This window comes from Aethalodelphis obliquidens, unplaced genomic scaffold, assembly GCF_003676395.1.
Source record: "Aethalodelphis obliquidens isolate GAN/ISIS:26980383/991018 unplaced genomic scaffold, ASM367639v1 scaffold5, whole genome shotgun sequence".
In the NCBI taxonomy this organism is placed as follows: domain Eukaryota; kingdom Metazoa; phylum Chordata; class Mammalia; order Artiodactyla; family Delphinidae; genus Aethalodelphis; species Aethalodelphis obliquidens.
Window position 1 is genome coordinate 23,125,978 of NW_020837949.1, and position 15,092 is coordinate 23,141,069.

Here is a 15,092-nt window from a genome sequence, read left to right on the forward strand (position 1 = left end):
GGGGGGGGGGGGGGGGGGGGGGGGGGGGGGGGGGGGGGTGGGGGGATGACCGGCTGAGACCAGAGACTGATGGACTTTGGGAGGGGTACAAAAGAGAGAAGCTGAGCCCCAGGTTTCTGGGTAGGTGGGGATGGCATTAACCAAGCCGAGGAACTCAGGACAAAGCAGGTTTGGACAAAAGAAGACAATTTAGGTCTTGGACGAGAATCTTCAACCCCCTTTGGGCGGGGGAGTGAGCAGTATCGTTCCCCTGCTTCACGGGGCTAGTCTGCACGAGAAGCCCTTTTAGCCACCCCCAGGCCCAGCCTCACTAATGAGCTGCCTCGGTGGAAAGACCCTTCCCGCTCCCTCCACCTCTTCCTCGTGCTCACTCACTTCCTGCTCCAGACCCTCTGCTGCCCCGCCCACCTCTGCTGGGAGGAGGGATGATGTTTGTGGGAAGGACACCTGGAGTCAAACAATGACCCCCACCGCCTTTGTTTTCCCCACGGCAGGAGGGGGATCAGAGTCAGGTGAAAGTGGCCGTCCCCAACCCCAGGCCTGAACTTAGAGGTGCCCCCTCCTAGGACCCAGTGTCCTCTAGAACCCGGACAACCTGTCTTCATTCTCATGGTGCCTTGAAATCTAGTTGGGGGCCCTACCAGCACTCTCCCCGAACCCTTCAAGAAATGCAGCCAAGTCCCGCTTTCTGGAGCCCACTCTGCCCTGGGTGGAGTTCCCAGGCCCCTCTGCCACAGGCCCGGAAAACAGTGGCAAGGCTTGGGAGTAGCAGCAGAGGGAAGAGTTGCCCCTCCCTGTGCACGGAAGTGCTGCCCTTTCTGAAGGTGAAGACAAGCAGTGGGGTTTGCCCACAGACCCTGGGTACCTGAAAGCAGCCCCACCTTTCACTCCTCTGTTTCCCTCTCCTGCACTTCAGCCTGTGCTGGCTTGTGGGCCCTCCCAGCATGACACATCAGCTCCCCAGGCTGCCCCTGGCCAAGTCCGTGGCCTGAGTGAGGCTGGATGACCCTGGCACAGCCCCCGTGGCTGAGGACCCCTGCAGAGCCAGGGCAGCCTACAGAGAGGCCCTGATCTAGATCCTGCCCCCAGGCTCCCAGTGAGGCGGGGTCCCTGGGGCTTATACCTGCCTGAGGCTCTTACTACTTGGGAAAGCTGGTCTAGGTCACTTCCGGGCACCCAGGGCTCTCTCCTCCTCCTCCCATGCTTTCACTCCAGCCCCTCACAGACCACCTCTCCTTCCCTGGATGGTGGGTGACAGGTGGACAAGGGTGGGCACAGGATAGACATCATTGGGAAGACAAACCCAGGAAGCCTTGCTAGCCCCTCAGCGATAGGCCCTCCCTGGATCCTTGTGCTTTCAGGTGGAGCCGTCCCCAGGGAGCCTCTGGGGCTTGCTGACATCCACGACTACCAGCTGCAGGCGCCGGCCCACTCCTCAGCCCCTGCTGGGGCCCCCCAGGAGCGGTGGCGTCCCCTGGAGGAGCGACTGGGAAGGCTGGAGGCTGAGGTCACGGAGCTCAGAGAACAGGTACCACTGGAGGCAGTGGGTGTGCGTGGGGTAGGGCGGGCCTCATGTAGTGGGAGGGAAGGAGAGAAGGGGGGCCCGTGGGACCCTGAAATAGAGTTTTGTTTTAAATGCACATAGAAAGATTCTTATCTGAACGGTTCTTTTTTTAATAAATTTTATTTATTTATTTATTTTTGGTTGCGTTGGGTCTTCGTTGCTGCGGGCAGGCTTTCTCTAGTTGCAGCGAGTGGGAGTTACTCTTCGTTGCAGTGTGAGGGCTTCTCATTGCGGTGGCTTCTCTTGTTGCGGAGCACGGGCTCTAGGCACACGGGCTTCAGTAGTTGTGGCGCACGGGCTCAGTAGTTGTGGCTCACGGGCTCTAGAGCGCAGGCTCAGTAGTTGTGGCGCACAGGCTTAGTTGCTCTGCGGCATGTGGGATCTTCCCGGACCAGGGCTCGGACCTGTGTCCCCTGCATTGGCAGGCGGATTCTTAACCACTGTGCCACCAGGGAAGCCCTGAGCAGTTCTTAACATCGGTTCTTTCATACCAGGGAAGAACCTCCGGGTATTTGTTTTGTCAGATTTTCATATTCTTTCATGTATTTGGCAAACATTATGGAGCATCATCAGGAAAGATTTTGGACAGATAAAGGTCTTTAACTGTTGGGTCACAGGGACTGAGTCCCCTTTTGTCCAAAGGAGAGGACTGGGGGCCCGTGTTCCCCTGGGAGCCTATCCAGACCCCAGGCTATGAGAACTGGGACTGTTTGAGCTGGATGCTGCCTGGAGGGGGACCCACCTTGCTCTGGAACTGTCACGTTTCCTTCTCATCCTGCCTTGGCTTTCACACCCCACAAATCTGTGGGAGTTGGTGGGGGAAGCTGAGCCAGTGCCTCTTACCCCCACCTCTCTCCCCAGAACAAAGACCTGCAGGGGAGGGTGAGGCAGCTGGAGTCCTGTGAATGCCACGCGGCTTCGCCCCAGTGCTGGGGGCTGGGTCGGGCCTGGCCCGAGGGGGCTCGCTGGGAGCCTGATGCCTGCACAGCCTGTGTCTGCCAGGACGGGGCTACACACTGTGTCCCCCAGCCTGGGCTGCCCCATTGCCATGGTGAGTGCCATCCGCCTGCCCACTGGCACCGCCTCAGGGCCCGGAAATGGCCCTGAGTGCCTGAGCGACAGCACCATCTCCTCCTCAGGCTGCAGCCACAATGGTCAGGCCTATGGCAATGGGGAGACCTTCGCCACAGATGCCTGTACCACCTGCCGCTGCCTGGTGAGCTCCTGTGACCCACCCTGGATATCCCATACCTGTTCCCCTCACCTGTCTGCCTCACCTCAGCTACCTGTCGCTGCAGCCTGGTGTGCTGAATGTTTAGAAGGGGGGTCTCCCTGCCCATCCCCCCAAGCCTTGCAAACTGGCCGCCTTCAGCTGATTCCGAAGAGTTCTGCTTTCTGGAGCTCAATCCCCACGCACACAGTGGGGTTCTTGTCTTCCTATACCTGCCCCCTCGCCTGCGGACCCTCAGTGTCCCCAGTCGTCCCTGGCATCCACCTGCTCCCTCACTTGGCTTCACACCCACCTATTTCTTTCCTCACCCTTCCACTGAGGAAGCCCTTGGTTCCCTTCCTAGGATCTCTCCACGCTGGGGAATTTGCTGGTACCTGGAAGAGATGGTTTCCCGAGGGTCGAGAGTGGCAGGAGATGATGGGGGAGGGGGAAGGATGTCTCTTTTCTGCCCTTGGGCCAAGGGTAGCCCACATAGTCTGAGCCAACTCAGCCTCTTGCGCCTCTGGTGGGTCCCAGCCTGGGGAGAGGTCTCGGTTCTGGAGGCCCTATCCTCCAGGGTTCTGGTGCCTGCTTTCCACAGGAAGGAGCCGTAACCTGCACCCAGAAGCCATGCCCAAGAGGACCCTGCCCGGAGCCGGGAGCGTGCTGCCCGCACTGCGAGCCCGGTCAGCCTTCTGCCGGCCCCAGACCCACCTCCTGCACTCGTTCTGGGGCCCCAGAGCCTGGCCTGCCACCTGCCATGTGTCCAGAGGGCGTCTGCCCACTCGCTCCGGCAGTGGCTAGGGGTGTTCAGAAGCGAAGCCCAAGTCAGCAAATGCTGCTTCTGACCTGGGACTGAGCCAAAGGCTGTACGTCAGTGGTCCCCAACCTTTCTGACACCAGGGACCAGTTTCATGGAAGACAGTCTTTCCATGGACCGGGGTGGTGGTGGGGGAAGGTTTCGGGATGATTCAAGCTCATTACATTTATGGTACATTCTATTTCTATTACATTGTAATATATAATGAAATAGTTATACAACTCACCGTAATGCAGAATCAGTGGGGGCCCTGAGCTTATTTTCCTGCAACTAGATGGTCCCTTCTGGGGGCGATGGGAGACAGAGACACCAAAAGTGTGTTGCTTATGTCCAGTCTATTCCATAAGATGCAGCGTAATTGTCACTTGCCACCCACCGATAGGGTTTTGATATGAGTCTGCAAGTCACTGATTTGTTATGGTCTCTGTGCAGTCAAACCTCTCTGCTAATGATAACCTGTATTTGCAGCCGCTCCCCAGCGCTAGCATCACCGCCTCAGCTCCACCTCAGATCATCAGGCATTAGACTCTCACAAGCAGCACACAACCTAGATCCCTCGCATGCGCAGTTCACAGTAGGGTTCGCGCTCCTATGAGAATCTAATACCACCGCTGATCTGACAGGAGGCGGAGCTCAGGAGGGAATGCGAGCGATGGGGAGCGGCTGTAAAATACAGATGAAGCTTTGCTCACTGGCCGCTGCTCACCTCCTGCTGTGCGGCCCGGTTCCTAACAGGCCACGAACCATTACCTGTCCGTGGCCTGGGGGTTGGGGACCCCTGCTCTACCTGATCTTTTTCCTTTCCTCAGGCAGCTTCTAATCTAGTGAGAAGATAAATATATGTAGCTAGTATAATACAAGATTTAAGAGCCAATGAACAGATTAAGAGGAGGTGGAGAAAGGTCTTAAGTGGTCAGTCGCCAGAGGAGAGGGCAGGAAGGCAGGGGAAGCCCACCCAGACTAGGTGATCAGGGAGGGCCCTACATACAACAGGTCATCCGAGCTGGATCTTCAAGGGAAAGTGGGGTTTCACCAGAAGGAAAGGGTGTACTTGAAGGCCCTCTAGGCACACAGAGTGGGGAAAGGGTGTTGCAGGAAATCAGACTGGGAAAGCTGGGAACACACTGCTGTAAGCCTTACAGTTTGGACTTTCTTCTGTGGACAATGGGGAACCACTGAAGGCTGAAAAGCAAGAGTATGGCATGTTTAAAGAGGCATTTTTGGAATTTTCACGTGGTATATGGGCTAGATGCAGAGAGACCAGTTAGGGGGCTATTACTGTAGTTGCCTAGGCATGGAGCCAGGGATGGCAGTGTGCTGCAGAAGGAGGGGTGTTTCCAAAGAACGTAGTTGGATCCCATGGAACAGTGGACTCTGAGCTTGGGAAACTAGTGGTGCCAGTGACATGAAGACAGCGGCTGTTACTGGTTCATAGTCAGGAAGATAATGTTGCTGGGTGCCGGGTTTAGCAACTAAACGTACAGGATACCTGGGACTTCCCTGGTGGTCCGGTGGTTAGGACTCCATGCTTTCACTGCTGAGGACCCGGGTTCAGTCCCCGGTTGGGGAACTAAGATCCTGCAAGCAGCACTGCCAAAAAAAAAAAAAAAATAGGATGCCCTGTTAAATTTGAATTTTGTATAAATAACATATTTTTAAATACAAGTATGTCCCGTGCAATATTTGGGACATACTTATACTGCAATAGTATGTGTTGTTCATCTGAAATTCACATTTAACTGGGCATCCTATGTTGTCTTTGGCAACCCTGCCCCGGGAAGAATGGCAGCTGCAAGTTTGAAAGGTGGGACAGAGGCTTAGGGACTGGTGGGTTCTGGAAATGTAGCCTGAGAGTCTTGGCCAGAGATGAGGAGTAAAGTCTTGGGAGTTGTTGGATCTCCCAACAAAGAAAAGGGACACACACACACATCGCTTGTAGGACACGTGGTGTCTCAGGGCCACTGCTAGCACATACAATGTCTTTGGTGAAGGTTTTAAAAAGGCACGCTTTCCTCAATGCTTCCATGTGTTGTAAAATAATGGGAATCTGGTGATTATTCGAGGCAGACACTATACTGCCATCTGCTGGAAAGTTGCAGTAAGTATACAATCTCTGAGAATCGCCTGAATGGTGCCCCTCTGATGTGGCGCCCTTGGCCGTGCTTTCGCCCCAGTTCTCTGGGTCTCTTACTTGCGGGCCTGGCCCTGGTTTTGCAGGCTGTACTGGAGGCCACAGGAGTGGGGAAACGTGGCAACTGGAGCCCTGTGTCATCTGTACCTGTCAGGTAAGGGAATCAGAGCCTTGTCCCATCTACCACCCACATCCCCACCGCCCGGCTTAACCCCAGGCCTGGCAGCGCCAAGCCCAATCTGGGGTCCTGGCAGGACTGCTGCCGCCACCCCGGCATTGAGGCCTGGAGCCTGCTAGGCCTGCTAGGCCAGCAGAGTAACTCGGCTTGGGCAGTAGAGGAGGAAGGAGGACTCAGTGTCTACCCTGCAGGCAGGGACGGTGCAGTGCCAGGGGCCCTCATGCTCAGAGCTCAACTGCCTGGAGAGTTACACCCCACCTGGGGAGTGCTGCCCCATCTGCCGGCCAGGTGACCTCCCCCCACCCTGCCCCGTCGTCCCCTCGGCCCCAGAGGGTTCCGTACCTACTTGGGGTCCTGCCTTCCCTCGGGTAATGTCCACCCACCCTGCTCTCTGCTGACCAGTCCGTCACGCTGGCAACCCTCCCCAGGCTGTGAGTATGAGGGACAGCTTTATGAGGAGGGGGCCAACTTCCTGTCCAGCTCCAACCCTTGTCTCCAATGCTCCTGCCTGGTGAGTCCCCCGCACCTTTGCCCAGACCCTGATCTTCCTGGGACACCCCCGCCTACCCTGGGTCACACCTGCCACTCTTTCAGCCCCTCACATACTTTCCGAGGCCTGGTGCCAGAGAGATTCTCCCTCCATCCCCACTCTGTGGCCCATCCTGCTGTCTCTGGGAGCCAGACCCAGGGGCAGTACAGCTATGGGTGCATTACAGAGGAGCCTGGTTCGCTGTGTGCCCATGAAGTGCCCGTCCACCCCCTGCCCTGGACCAGTCCTGAGGCCCGGGCACTGCTGCCCGACCTGCCAAGGTGAGAGCCCTGCCCCTTCCCTGGCAGAGCTCCAGGGAGGGCTGTTATTGCCACTTCTTCAACCCAAAGCCCACTCTGCTGGCCTCTGACCTGCGGCTGCCGTCAGTGGGGGGACCCATGCCTGGCCAGCCCTGCTCCGGAGCTGGAAGGCCTGGGCTCAGATTCTGCCCTTGTCAGTGGTTATGTACCTCTGAGGGAGTTACTCCGTGCCTCAGTTCCCCATTTGTGAGACGTGTGTAATGATAGGTACGTCAATAAACATTGACTATTACCTGCTTTGCACACAGAAGACACGGGGTGGGCCCTCGAGGCAGACCACTAGAGGGTGACACTAAATCCATGAGGAAGGAGACCTAATCCAGCCTGGGCACAGGAAGAAAAGCATCCTGGAGGTGGCGTGTCTGGAGCCAACCTCAAGGTTAAAGAGCAGTTAGCAAGGCGAAGGGCGGAACACGGTGGCGGGCATTCCAGGAAGAGAGGGCAGCTTGGGACTGACACTCAGTGTGAGGTGGGTGTGTGTTAGTCGGGAAGGTGCAGGCAGGCAGGAATGGCCAAAGCTTACACTGGGATGTGGGGAGGGGCCAGAGACACGTGGGTGTGGCCATGCTGGCCCTGGAAGGCCTGGAAGGGCAGGCTAAGGAACTTGGGCCTTACCCTGCCTGGGGTGCTGGGAGGCTGAGGCGAGGGGTCCAGGCAGAGGTAGGATCTGGTCTGGTTTAGGCTCAGAGGAGAGCCCTCAGAGGGCACGTGAAGGAGGGGGTTCTGGCTGAAGCTCCCACCAGGCCTCCTCTCTGCCCATCGCCCCCAGCCCAAGGCTGCACAGAAGGTGGTTCTCACTGGGAGCATGGCCAAGAGTGGACCACACCTGGGGACCCCTGCCGGATCTGCCAGTGCCTGGTGAGTCCCTGTGCTGCTCCTGGGCTGCCCCCACCCCTCCCCGACCCCAGGCCCACCAGATTCATTCCTTCATTCCACTGAACACATCCCAAAAGGCACTGTGAGGGGACAGAGATGGAGGAGACCTAACCCTGAACACCATGAGGGTGGGGAAGGGGTTGCGGCCTCAGTATGTCCAGTTCTGAGCACAGTAGGTGAGCAGGATGTCTGTGAACCAAACTCGAGGAGCTTCAGGTTACAGGAGGAGTGAGGCTGGGCAGGATATGACAGGCAGCACGAGCTCCAGGGAGGGAGAAACACAACTGACCTGAGGCATCTAGAACTCTGCTGTCTGATCAGGAGCCACTATATGTGGACACTGAGCCCTTGAAACGTGGCCGTCTGGTTTGAGACGGGCTCTAAGTGTAGAATATACATTGGCTTTCAAAGACTTAGTATGAAAGAAAGGAATGTAAAATATCTCATTAACACTTCATGTTGATTACATGTTGAAATAACTTTTTGGATATTTTGGTTTGAGTGGAACATAATATTAAAATTTAGGTCCATCTGTTTCTTTTTATTTTTTGAAATTTGACAGCTAGAGAATTTAAAATGACATATGTGGTTTGTGTTATATTTCTATTGGGCAGAACAGATCTAGAATATCTTCATGGGGGGGGTGTTTACTTAGGTCTTAACGGGTGAGTAGGATTTGAGCAGGGAGAAATGGTGCTATAGACTGAAAGTTTGTGTCCCGCCCCAAATTCATATGTTGAAATTCTAACCCCCAAAGTGATGGTATTAGGAGGTGGGGCTTTTGGGAGGTGATTAGGTCATGAGGGTGGAACCCTCATGAATGGGATTAGTGCCTGTATAAAAAAGACCCCAGAGAGCTCTTTCGTCCCTTCCACCATGTGGAGACACAAGCAATTAGACAGCCATCTAGGAACCAGGAAGGAGACTCTCACCAGACACTGAAACTCCTAGCACCTTGACTTTGGACTCCCCAGCCTCCAAAACTGTGAGAACTAAATTTTTGTTGTTTATGAGCCACCCAGACTATGGAATTTTTTATTACAGTGGCCTGAATGGGCTAAGACACCAGGCATAAGGGAAGAGTCAGGGCAAAGTCTGGGGGAGGAAGGGGGGCACACGGAGGCCTAATGTCCAGGCAGTGTGCACGCCAAGGAGGGCTGTGGTTCGTGGGGGCTGAAGCCAGAGCCACAAAGCTTCCTGACAGCTTGCCAAGGACTAAGGACTCCACTGTGAAGGCTGTGGGGCACCCAGCCCCTTGGCAACCATGTGCTTCCCCTCCCTGTTCGCACTGACACCCCACCGCCCCACCCCCACCTGTGAGGAGAGTCACTGGCAGCCCAGACACTTATGGGGCTAAGGTAGTGAGCCCAGGTACAGGTGTGAACTCCAGGGATGGGGTCTGTCTGGGAAAGACCATGGGGAGTAGCAGCAGCTACTGTCTGTTAACTGTCAGCTTCCAGAGGTGGATGCCCTACCACACTTATCTTATCCCCATAACAAGGCTATGAAGGCAGGTCTATTATTGTCTTTTTTTTGTTTTTTTAGATGAGTAAACTGAGGCACAGAGAACTTAAGTGGCATGCTAGGTTATACATCTATATTAGTTTCTTGGGCTGCTGTAACAAAGTACCACAAACGGAGCGGCTTAAAACAACAGAAATCGATTATCTCATGGTTCTGGAGGCAGAAGTCCAAGACCGAGGTGTCTGCAGGGTCGGTTCCCTCTGAGGGCTGTCAGGGAGAATCTGTTCCAGGCCCCTCTCCACCTCTGGCAGTTGGCTGGAGCTCCTTGGCATCCCGTGGCTTCAGTCCTCATCTTCACATGCTTCTCTCCCTGTGTGAGTGTGTGTCTGTGTCCAAATTTCCCCTGTATATAAGGACACCAGTCAATGGATCAGGGGCCACCCCACTCCAGTCTGACCTCATCCCAACTTAAGTGATTACATCTGCTACGACTCTATTTCCAAATAAGTCACATTCTGAGGGGGTTAGGACTGCAACATAAGAGTTTGAAGGGGGACACAATTTACTCATAGCAATATCTAATAAGTGGATAGCTGGGATTCGAATGCTGTTTCTGCCACTTGGATGAGCTCTGACGGCCCATTCCTCTGCCTACTCTGCCCCCTACCAGGAGGGCCACATCCGGTGTCACCAGCGAGAATGTGCCAGCCTGTGCCCATACCCTGCCCGGCCCCTCCCGGGCACCTGCTGCCCTGTGTGTGATGGTGAGTCAGCAGGCGGATCCTGGAGGGGCTCAGAAAGCTGACGGACGGCCCAGCTCAAGCCTCCCGTGAAAGCCAGGACACTGAATGGCGTGGGGCCCTGAGGAGGGTCTAAGCCACCCTCTTCCCAACAGGCTGTTTCCTAAATGGGCGAGAGTACCGCAGCGGGGAGCCCGTGGGCTCTGGGGACCCCTGCTCCCACTGCCGTTGTGCCGTGAGTGTGTCTGCCCGGCAGGGAGGGGCAGGCTTCTGGGCCTGCCTCTCACCTGCTGACCAGGTCCTTTTGGCAGAATGGGAGTGTCCACTGTGAGCCTCTGCCCTGCCCACCAACGCCCTGCAGACACCCAGGCAGGATCCCTGGGAAGTGCTGCCCAGTCTGTGACAGTGAGTGGGGGGCTCGAGTCACCAGGGAGGGGTGGGCACTGCCCCAAGAGAGGCTCTGGGTCTCGGCGTGGGGTGGTTGCTTCCGGTGGACTAACAGGAAGCCCCCTTGAGCTAAAGTACAGGGGAAGTCCTTTCTAAAGCTAAGCTCTGTCACCACGGGTGAGGGATGAGTTCTCACCTCACCTCATGGCACCCTGGGCACGTGTGGGCTGGGGGAGGCTGGCAGGGCCTCCTGGAGGACAGGGGTGGCTGTCCTTGTCAGGGTGGGGGGTGGATGCCTCAGGTGCTCTGAGGCTTCCCCATCAGCCCCAGCCCTGTGCCCCAGTCCCTCTGTCATCCTAGCCAGGCTGTGAGTACCAGGGACACCAGTATCAGAGCCAGGAGACCTTCAGACTCCAAGAGAGTGGCCGCTGTGTCCGCTGCTCCTGCCAGGTAGGCGGTGCCGCTGTCTCACGCCCCGGATCTGTCTTGTCCCTTGAGGGCCACTCACCCAGCCTCCCTCCTAGGCCGGCGAGGTCTCCTGTGAGGAGCAGGAGTGCCCGGGCGCCCCCTGCACCCTGTCTGACTCTGGCCCCCAGCTCTGCCCAGGTGTGTGTGTTGGGGGGCAACCACGAAAGGGTGCTTCTCCCAGCAGCTAGAGATGGAGGAGTGTTCCTTCACCGTAAGGGGAAGGCATTCCTAAGTCCACCAGGCATTCCAGAGTGTGTTCAGAGGCTGCTGTGGGGAGGGCTAAGCCAGGGTCTTGGGAAGGGTCCTATGGTCTGGGAAGGGCAGGGATGGGTGGATGTGTCCAGGTTGCCATGGTGACAGCCCCCCTCCCCTGCCCCTTGCTGTAGCCTGCGTGCTTGGTGGAGAGGAGTTTGCTGAGGGGGTCCAGTGGGAGCCTGATGGTCAGCCCTGCACAACCTGTTCCTGTCAAGCTGGGGTGCCCGTGTGCAGGGCTTTGCTCTGCTCCCCAGCCCCCTGCCAGCACCCCACCAAGCCCCCCGGTGAGTGCCCCGCCCCAATCTAGCTTTCTTCCCCTGCCTTGCCTGGCCCACCCTGATCGGCTGGGCTGTGATCACCCTGCTCTACCCAGGTGCCTGCTGCCCCAGCTGTGAGAGCTGCACCTACCACGGCCAAGTGTACGCCAACGGGCAGAACTTCACAGATGCAGACAACCCTTGCCACACCTGCCACTGCGAGGTACCTCCCCAGGCTTGCTGCTGCCGGGCTGAGCCCCTCCCGGGGCCCACCCCCATTGCCTTCTCACCTGCTCCCAGGATGGGACCGTGACATGCTCCTTGGTCAACTGCCCTCCCACAACCTGTGCCAGGCCCCAGAGTGGACCCGGCCAGTGCTGCCCCAGGTGCCCAGGTACGTGCTTACTGTACCTGTCTGGCTTGGTGAACCCTTGACCCTGCCACTCCATGGCCCCGTGGGCCCAACGGATACCTTAGAAAGCAATGGCCTTCCGAATTTTTCAGTCTGACACAGCTTGGGACTCTCTGGAACTCACAGGGTATGGGTGGGAGAGAAGAGTAGACATTCGTTTGTCCCTTCATGTTACAACACCACCCTTCCCTCCTTTCCTACACTTCCTCTTCCAGTACCCCCACCACGCACATCTATTCATATATCTACCTGTATAAGCCTGGTTCATGCAACAAATGTTCAGGTTTCCTATGCAAGAGACTGGGAGCTGGGATGCTGTGTGCCCTGATCCCCGCCCACACGGAGAGTGTGCAGGGCGCGTATCACAAACACAGGCATGCACATGCATGAGCCCTTCGGCTCTTCACCCTCAGAGACACACACAGCTGCCTGCAGGTAAAGGAACTAAACACACACACACACACACGCACACGCACACACACACACACGCACAAGTGTGTGCTTGGGGAGATATGCTTGTCCGCATACACAGCCCCTCCTCCTCCTCCTCTCCCTCCATGGGGACAGCTTCCAAGTGGCACCTCTGCAGTGGCTCTGAACTCAAGGGTGGAGGGACTGTCAGCCTGCTCCTTGCACTGTCAGTCTTTGTCTCCACTCCTGCCCACCCGCCCCACCGCCCAGACTGCATCCTGGAGAAGCAAGTGTTTATGGATGGCGAGAGCTTCTCCCACCCCCGAGACCCCTGTCAGGAATGCCAGTGCTGGGAAGGCCATGCCCACTGCCAACCTCGGGCCTGCCCCAGGGCCTCCTGTGCCCACCCGTTGCCTGGTCCCTGTTGCCAGAACAACTGCAATGGTGAGGTGGGCGGGTTGGGGGGTGGTGCCTCGGGATGGCTTGGCCCCATCTATAGGCCTTTAGGGCTGGGAGGGCAGCATGCCCTGGGGGAAGGGGGGCCTCTCCCCGGCCCATAGCTCCCCCCTCCCCCAGGCTGTGCCTTTGCTGGGAAAGAGTACCCCAACGGAGCAGACTTCCCCCACCCCTCCGACCCCTGCCGCCTGTGTCACTGTCTGGTGAGTCTGCCACCCGGATGGGAAGGAAGAGTGGGTGGGTGGGGGGGCACATGGGGAGACCAGGAGAAGTCCGCCAAGGTGAGGGTGAGAAGGGGAGGGGTCTCCTCCACCTTCTACCACTGACTTGGCCTGGCCTCGTCCATCTGCAGAGCGGCCACGTGCAGTGCCCGGCCCGCCGCTGCCCGCCCTTGCCCTGTCCAGAGCCACTCCTGTTGCCAGAAGAGTGCTGCCCGCAGTGCCCGGGTAGGAGCCGCACCCCTCGCCGCTTTTCCGAGGAACCCCCTCAGCAGCCTCCCTCCCCAACCCCCCACCCCCGCCTCGCTGACGCTTGCTCTCTGGCTGCAGCCACCCCCTCTGGCTGCCCTCGGCCCGGGGGCGGGGTCCCCGTCCGCCACCAGGAGCACTTCTCCCAGCCCAACGACCCCTGCCGCCGCTGCCTCTGCCTCGACGGCTCCGTGTCCTGCCAGCGGCTGCCCTGCCCACCGGCGCCCTGCGCCCACCCGCGCCAGGGGCCCTGCTGCCCCGCCTGTGACGGTAACGCCCCGGCTGCACCTGCCCGCACTCCTTCCAGCTCCACCCCGGAACCTCACCTGCTCGGTCCCCCTCTTACTCTGCGTCCCTCTTTACCTCCAGGCAGGGCGCCACCCCTTCTCCCCCTTCCTCCTGGCCCGCTCCTCCGGGGGCGGGGTTCTCACTAAGAAAGTGCGGGAACGGTGCCCACCCAGCCCACAGGGCCCGGGAGGTAGTGCGCCTGGTGCGTCGCCTCCATGGCCCCCCAGCCCCTCGCCTGCCCCGCAGGCTGCCTGTACCAGGGGAAGGAGTTCGCCAGCGGCGAGCGCTTCCCTTCGCCCACTGCCCGGTGCCACATCTGCCTCTGCTGGGAGGGCAGCGTCAGCTGTGAGCCCAGGGCCTGTGCCCCAGCACAGTGCCCCTTCCCTGCCAGGGGTGACTGCTGCCCTACCTGTGATGGTGAGGGGACGGGAACTGTACGGGTGGGGGGACAGGAGGGCGGGGTCAAAGTCATCTTTACTGCCCTAGAGTGGGTCAAAAATATTTATTACCGTAAGACAAAAGCCCTGGACCGAATTCTGCGTGGGTTTTCCCTGTGGATTGGACAGGGAGCTTTTTTCTTTTTTGTAATATTTATTTAATTATTGGCTGTGTTGGGTCTTAGTTGCAGCACATGGGATCTTTCATTGCGGCACATTGTGGCGCACGGGCTCAGTAGTTGCAGGCGCAAGGGCTTAGTTGCCCCGCGGCATGTGGGATCTTAGTTCCCCGACCAGGGATCCAACTGGCGTCCCCTGCATTGCAAGATCGATTCTTAACCACTGGACCACAGGGAAGGCCCTGGACAGGGAGCTTCTTTGCAGGCTGAAGGGGAGAAAGTTTGCCCTTTGGCCAATGCAACTGCCACCCCCCAGACCCCTTTACCCACCGGCCAAGACTGAGCCCTTCCCTCCCCAACAGGTCTTTGAGGCCTCGGCCTCAGGCCAGGCCCAGGCTCAGAGCTGGATGACTGGTCTCCTCTCCCTGATTTCTGCCCCTCCCCCCACCCTCCCTGTCCTCTCTCCAAGGCTGCGAGTACCTATGGGAGTCCTACCTGAGCAGCCAGGAGTTTCCGGATCCCCGAGAGCCCTGCAATCTGTGTACCTGTCTCGGAGGCTTCGTGAACTGTAGCCGCCGGCCCTGTGAGCCTCTGGGCTGCAGCCACCCACTCACCCCGTCTGGGCACTGCTGCCCGACCTGCCAGGGTACGCCTGCCCTCCCACTGCCCCTCTCAACTCCCGGCCTCCCTTCGGCTGCGAGTCCCCTGGTCTGGTCACTGTCACCCCTCCCCCGAGACAGCCACGCAGCAAGCCCACAGACTGGGTTTTCCTGGGGTTCCTCACCCCATACTCGCGCCCTCCTCTCCGTCCCTGCTGTCACCTTGCACCAACTGTGAGGGGCACCACACAACCACCCCTGTGCTGCCAGACCTTCCCGCTCTTCAGCTGTCTCCCTGCCTTCCCAAAATATCACGTCACCAGACTCCAAGCCATTCAGTGGCTTCCACTGCCCTTGAGTCCCGTACACTGCCAACCACATTTGGGCCACTTCCTTCTCCCGTGGCTTCTAGAGAAGCCACCCTCCCGAGCCCAGCCCACCTCTCACCTTCATTTCCGGTGTGCCCGTCCCTCTCATCTTCCTCCCACGAGGGCCTGTGCTCTGTGATCCCACCCTCAGTCCCCCCCGCCGCGCTTCGCACATGCAAGTCTCACCACCGTGGTCTGGCTGAAGTCTTTCCTCCCGCCCCTCACCTTCCCAGCCACCATCTCTCTTTCTGATCTTAGCTAAGCTTTGGTAGAGGACCCCAGGCCCGGCTGTGTGTGTGTGTGTGTGTGTGTGTGTGTGTGTGTGTGTGTGTGTGT

General features: G+C 58.2%; 1 protein-coding gene across 23 annotated transcripts in view; it reads left to right on the top strand.

The window, feature by feature from the left end:
• KCP (kielin cysteine rich BMP regulator) overlaps positions 1–15,092 on the top strand; it is a 45,839-nt gene that overhangs the window by 21,456 nt on the left and 9,291 nt on the right. For 10 of the 23 annotated variants that reach the window (XM_027101979.1, XM_027101977.1, XM_027101978.1 and 7 more), the window contains 23 exons: positions 1,362–1,528; positions 2,426–2,615; positions 2,704–2,780; positions 3,376–3,460; positions 5,812–5,879; positions 6,095–6,191; positions 6,332–6,414; positions 6,620–6,713; positions 7,522–7,610; positions 9,763–9,856; positions 9,988–10,067; positions 10,144–10,237; positions 10,584–10,669; positions 10,744–10,825; positions 11,074–11,226; positions 11,316–11,422; positions 11,500–11,593; positions 12,179–12,466; positions 12,599–12,681; positions 12,831–12,924; positions 13,027–13,215; positions 13,480–13,650; positions 14,259–14,435. In XM_027101979.1, the coding sequence (XP_026957780.1) occupies positions 1,362–1,528; positions 2,426–2,615; positions 2,704–2,780; positions 3,376–3,460; positions 5,812–5,879; positions 6,095–6,191; positions 6,332–6,414; positions 6,620–6,713; positions 7,522–7,610; positions 9,763–9,856; positions 9,988–10,067; positions 10,144–10,237; positions 10,584–10,669; positions 10,744–10,825; positions 11,074–11,226; positions 11,316–11,422; positions 11,500–11,593; positions 12,179–12,466; positions 12,599–12,681; positions 12,831–12,924; positions 13,027–13,215; positions 13,480–13,650; positions 14,259–14,435 (2,742 nt within the window). Of the gene's footprint in view, positions 1–1,361; positions 1,529–2,425; positions 2,616–2,703; positions 2,781–3,375; positions 3,461–5,811; positions 5,880–5,948; positions 6,192–6,305; positions 6,415–6,497; positions 6,714–7,521; positions 7,611–9,762; positions 9,857–9,987; positions 10,068–10,143; positions 10,238–10,583; positions 10,670–10,743; positions 10,826–11,073; positions 11,227–11,315; positions 11,594–12,178; positions 12,467–12,598; positions 12,682–12,830; positions 12,925–13,026; positions 13,216–13,479; positions 13,651–14,258; positions 14,436–15,092 lie in introns of those variants that run through there. The other 13 variants (XM_027101972.1, XM_027101973.1, XM_027101986.1 and 10 more) reach the window with 12 other exon arrangements.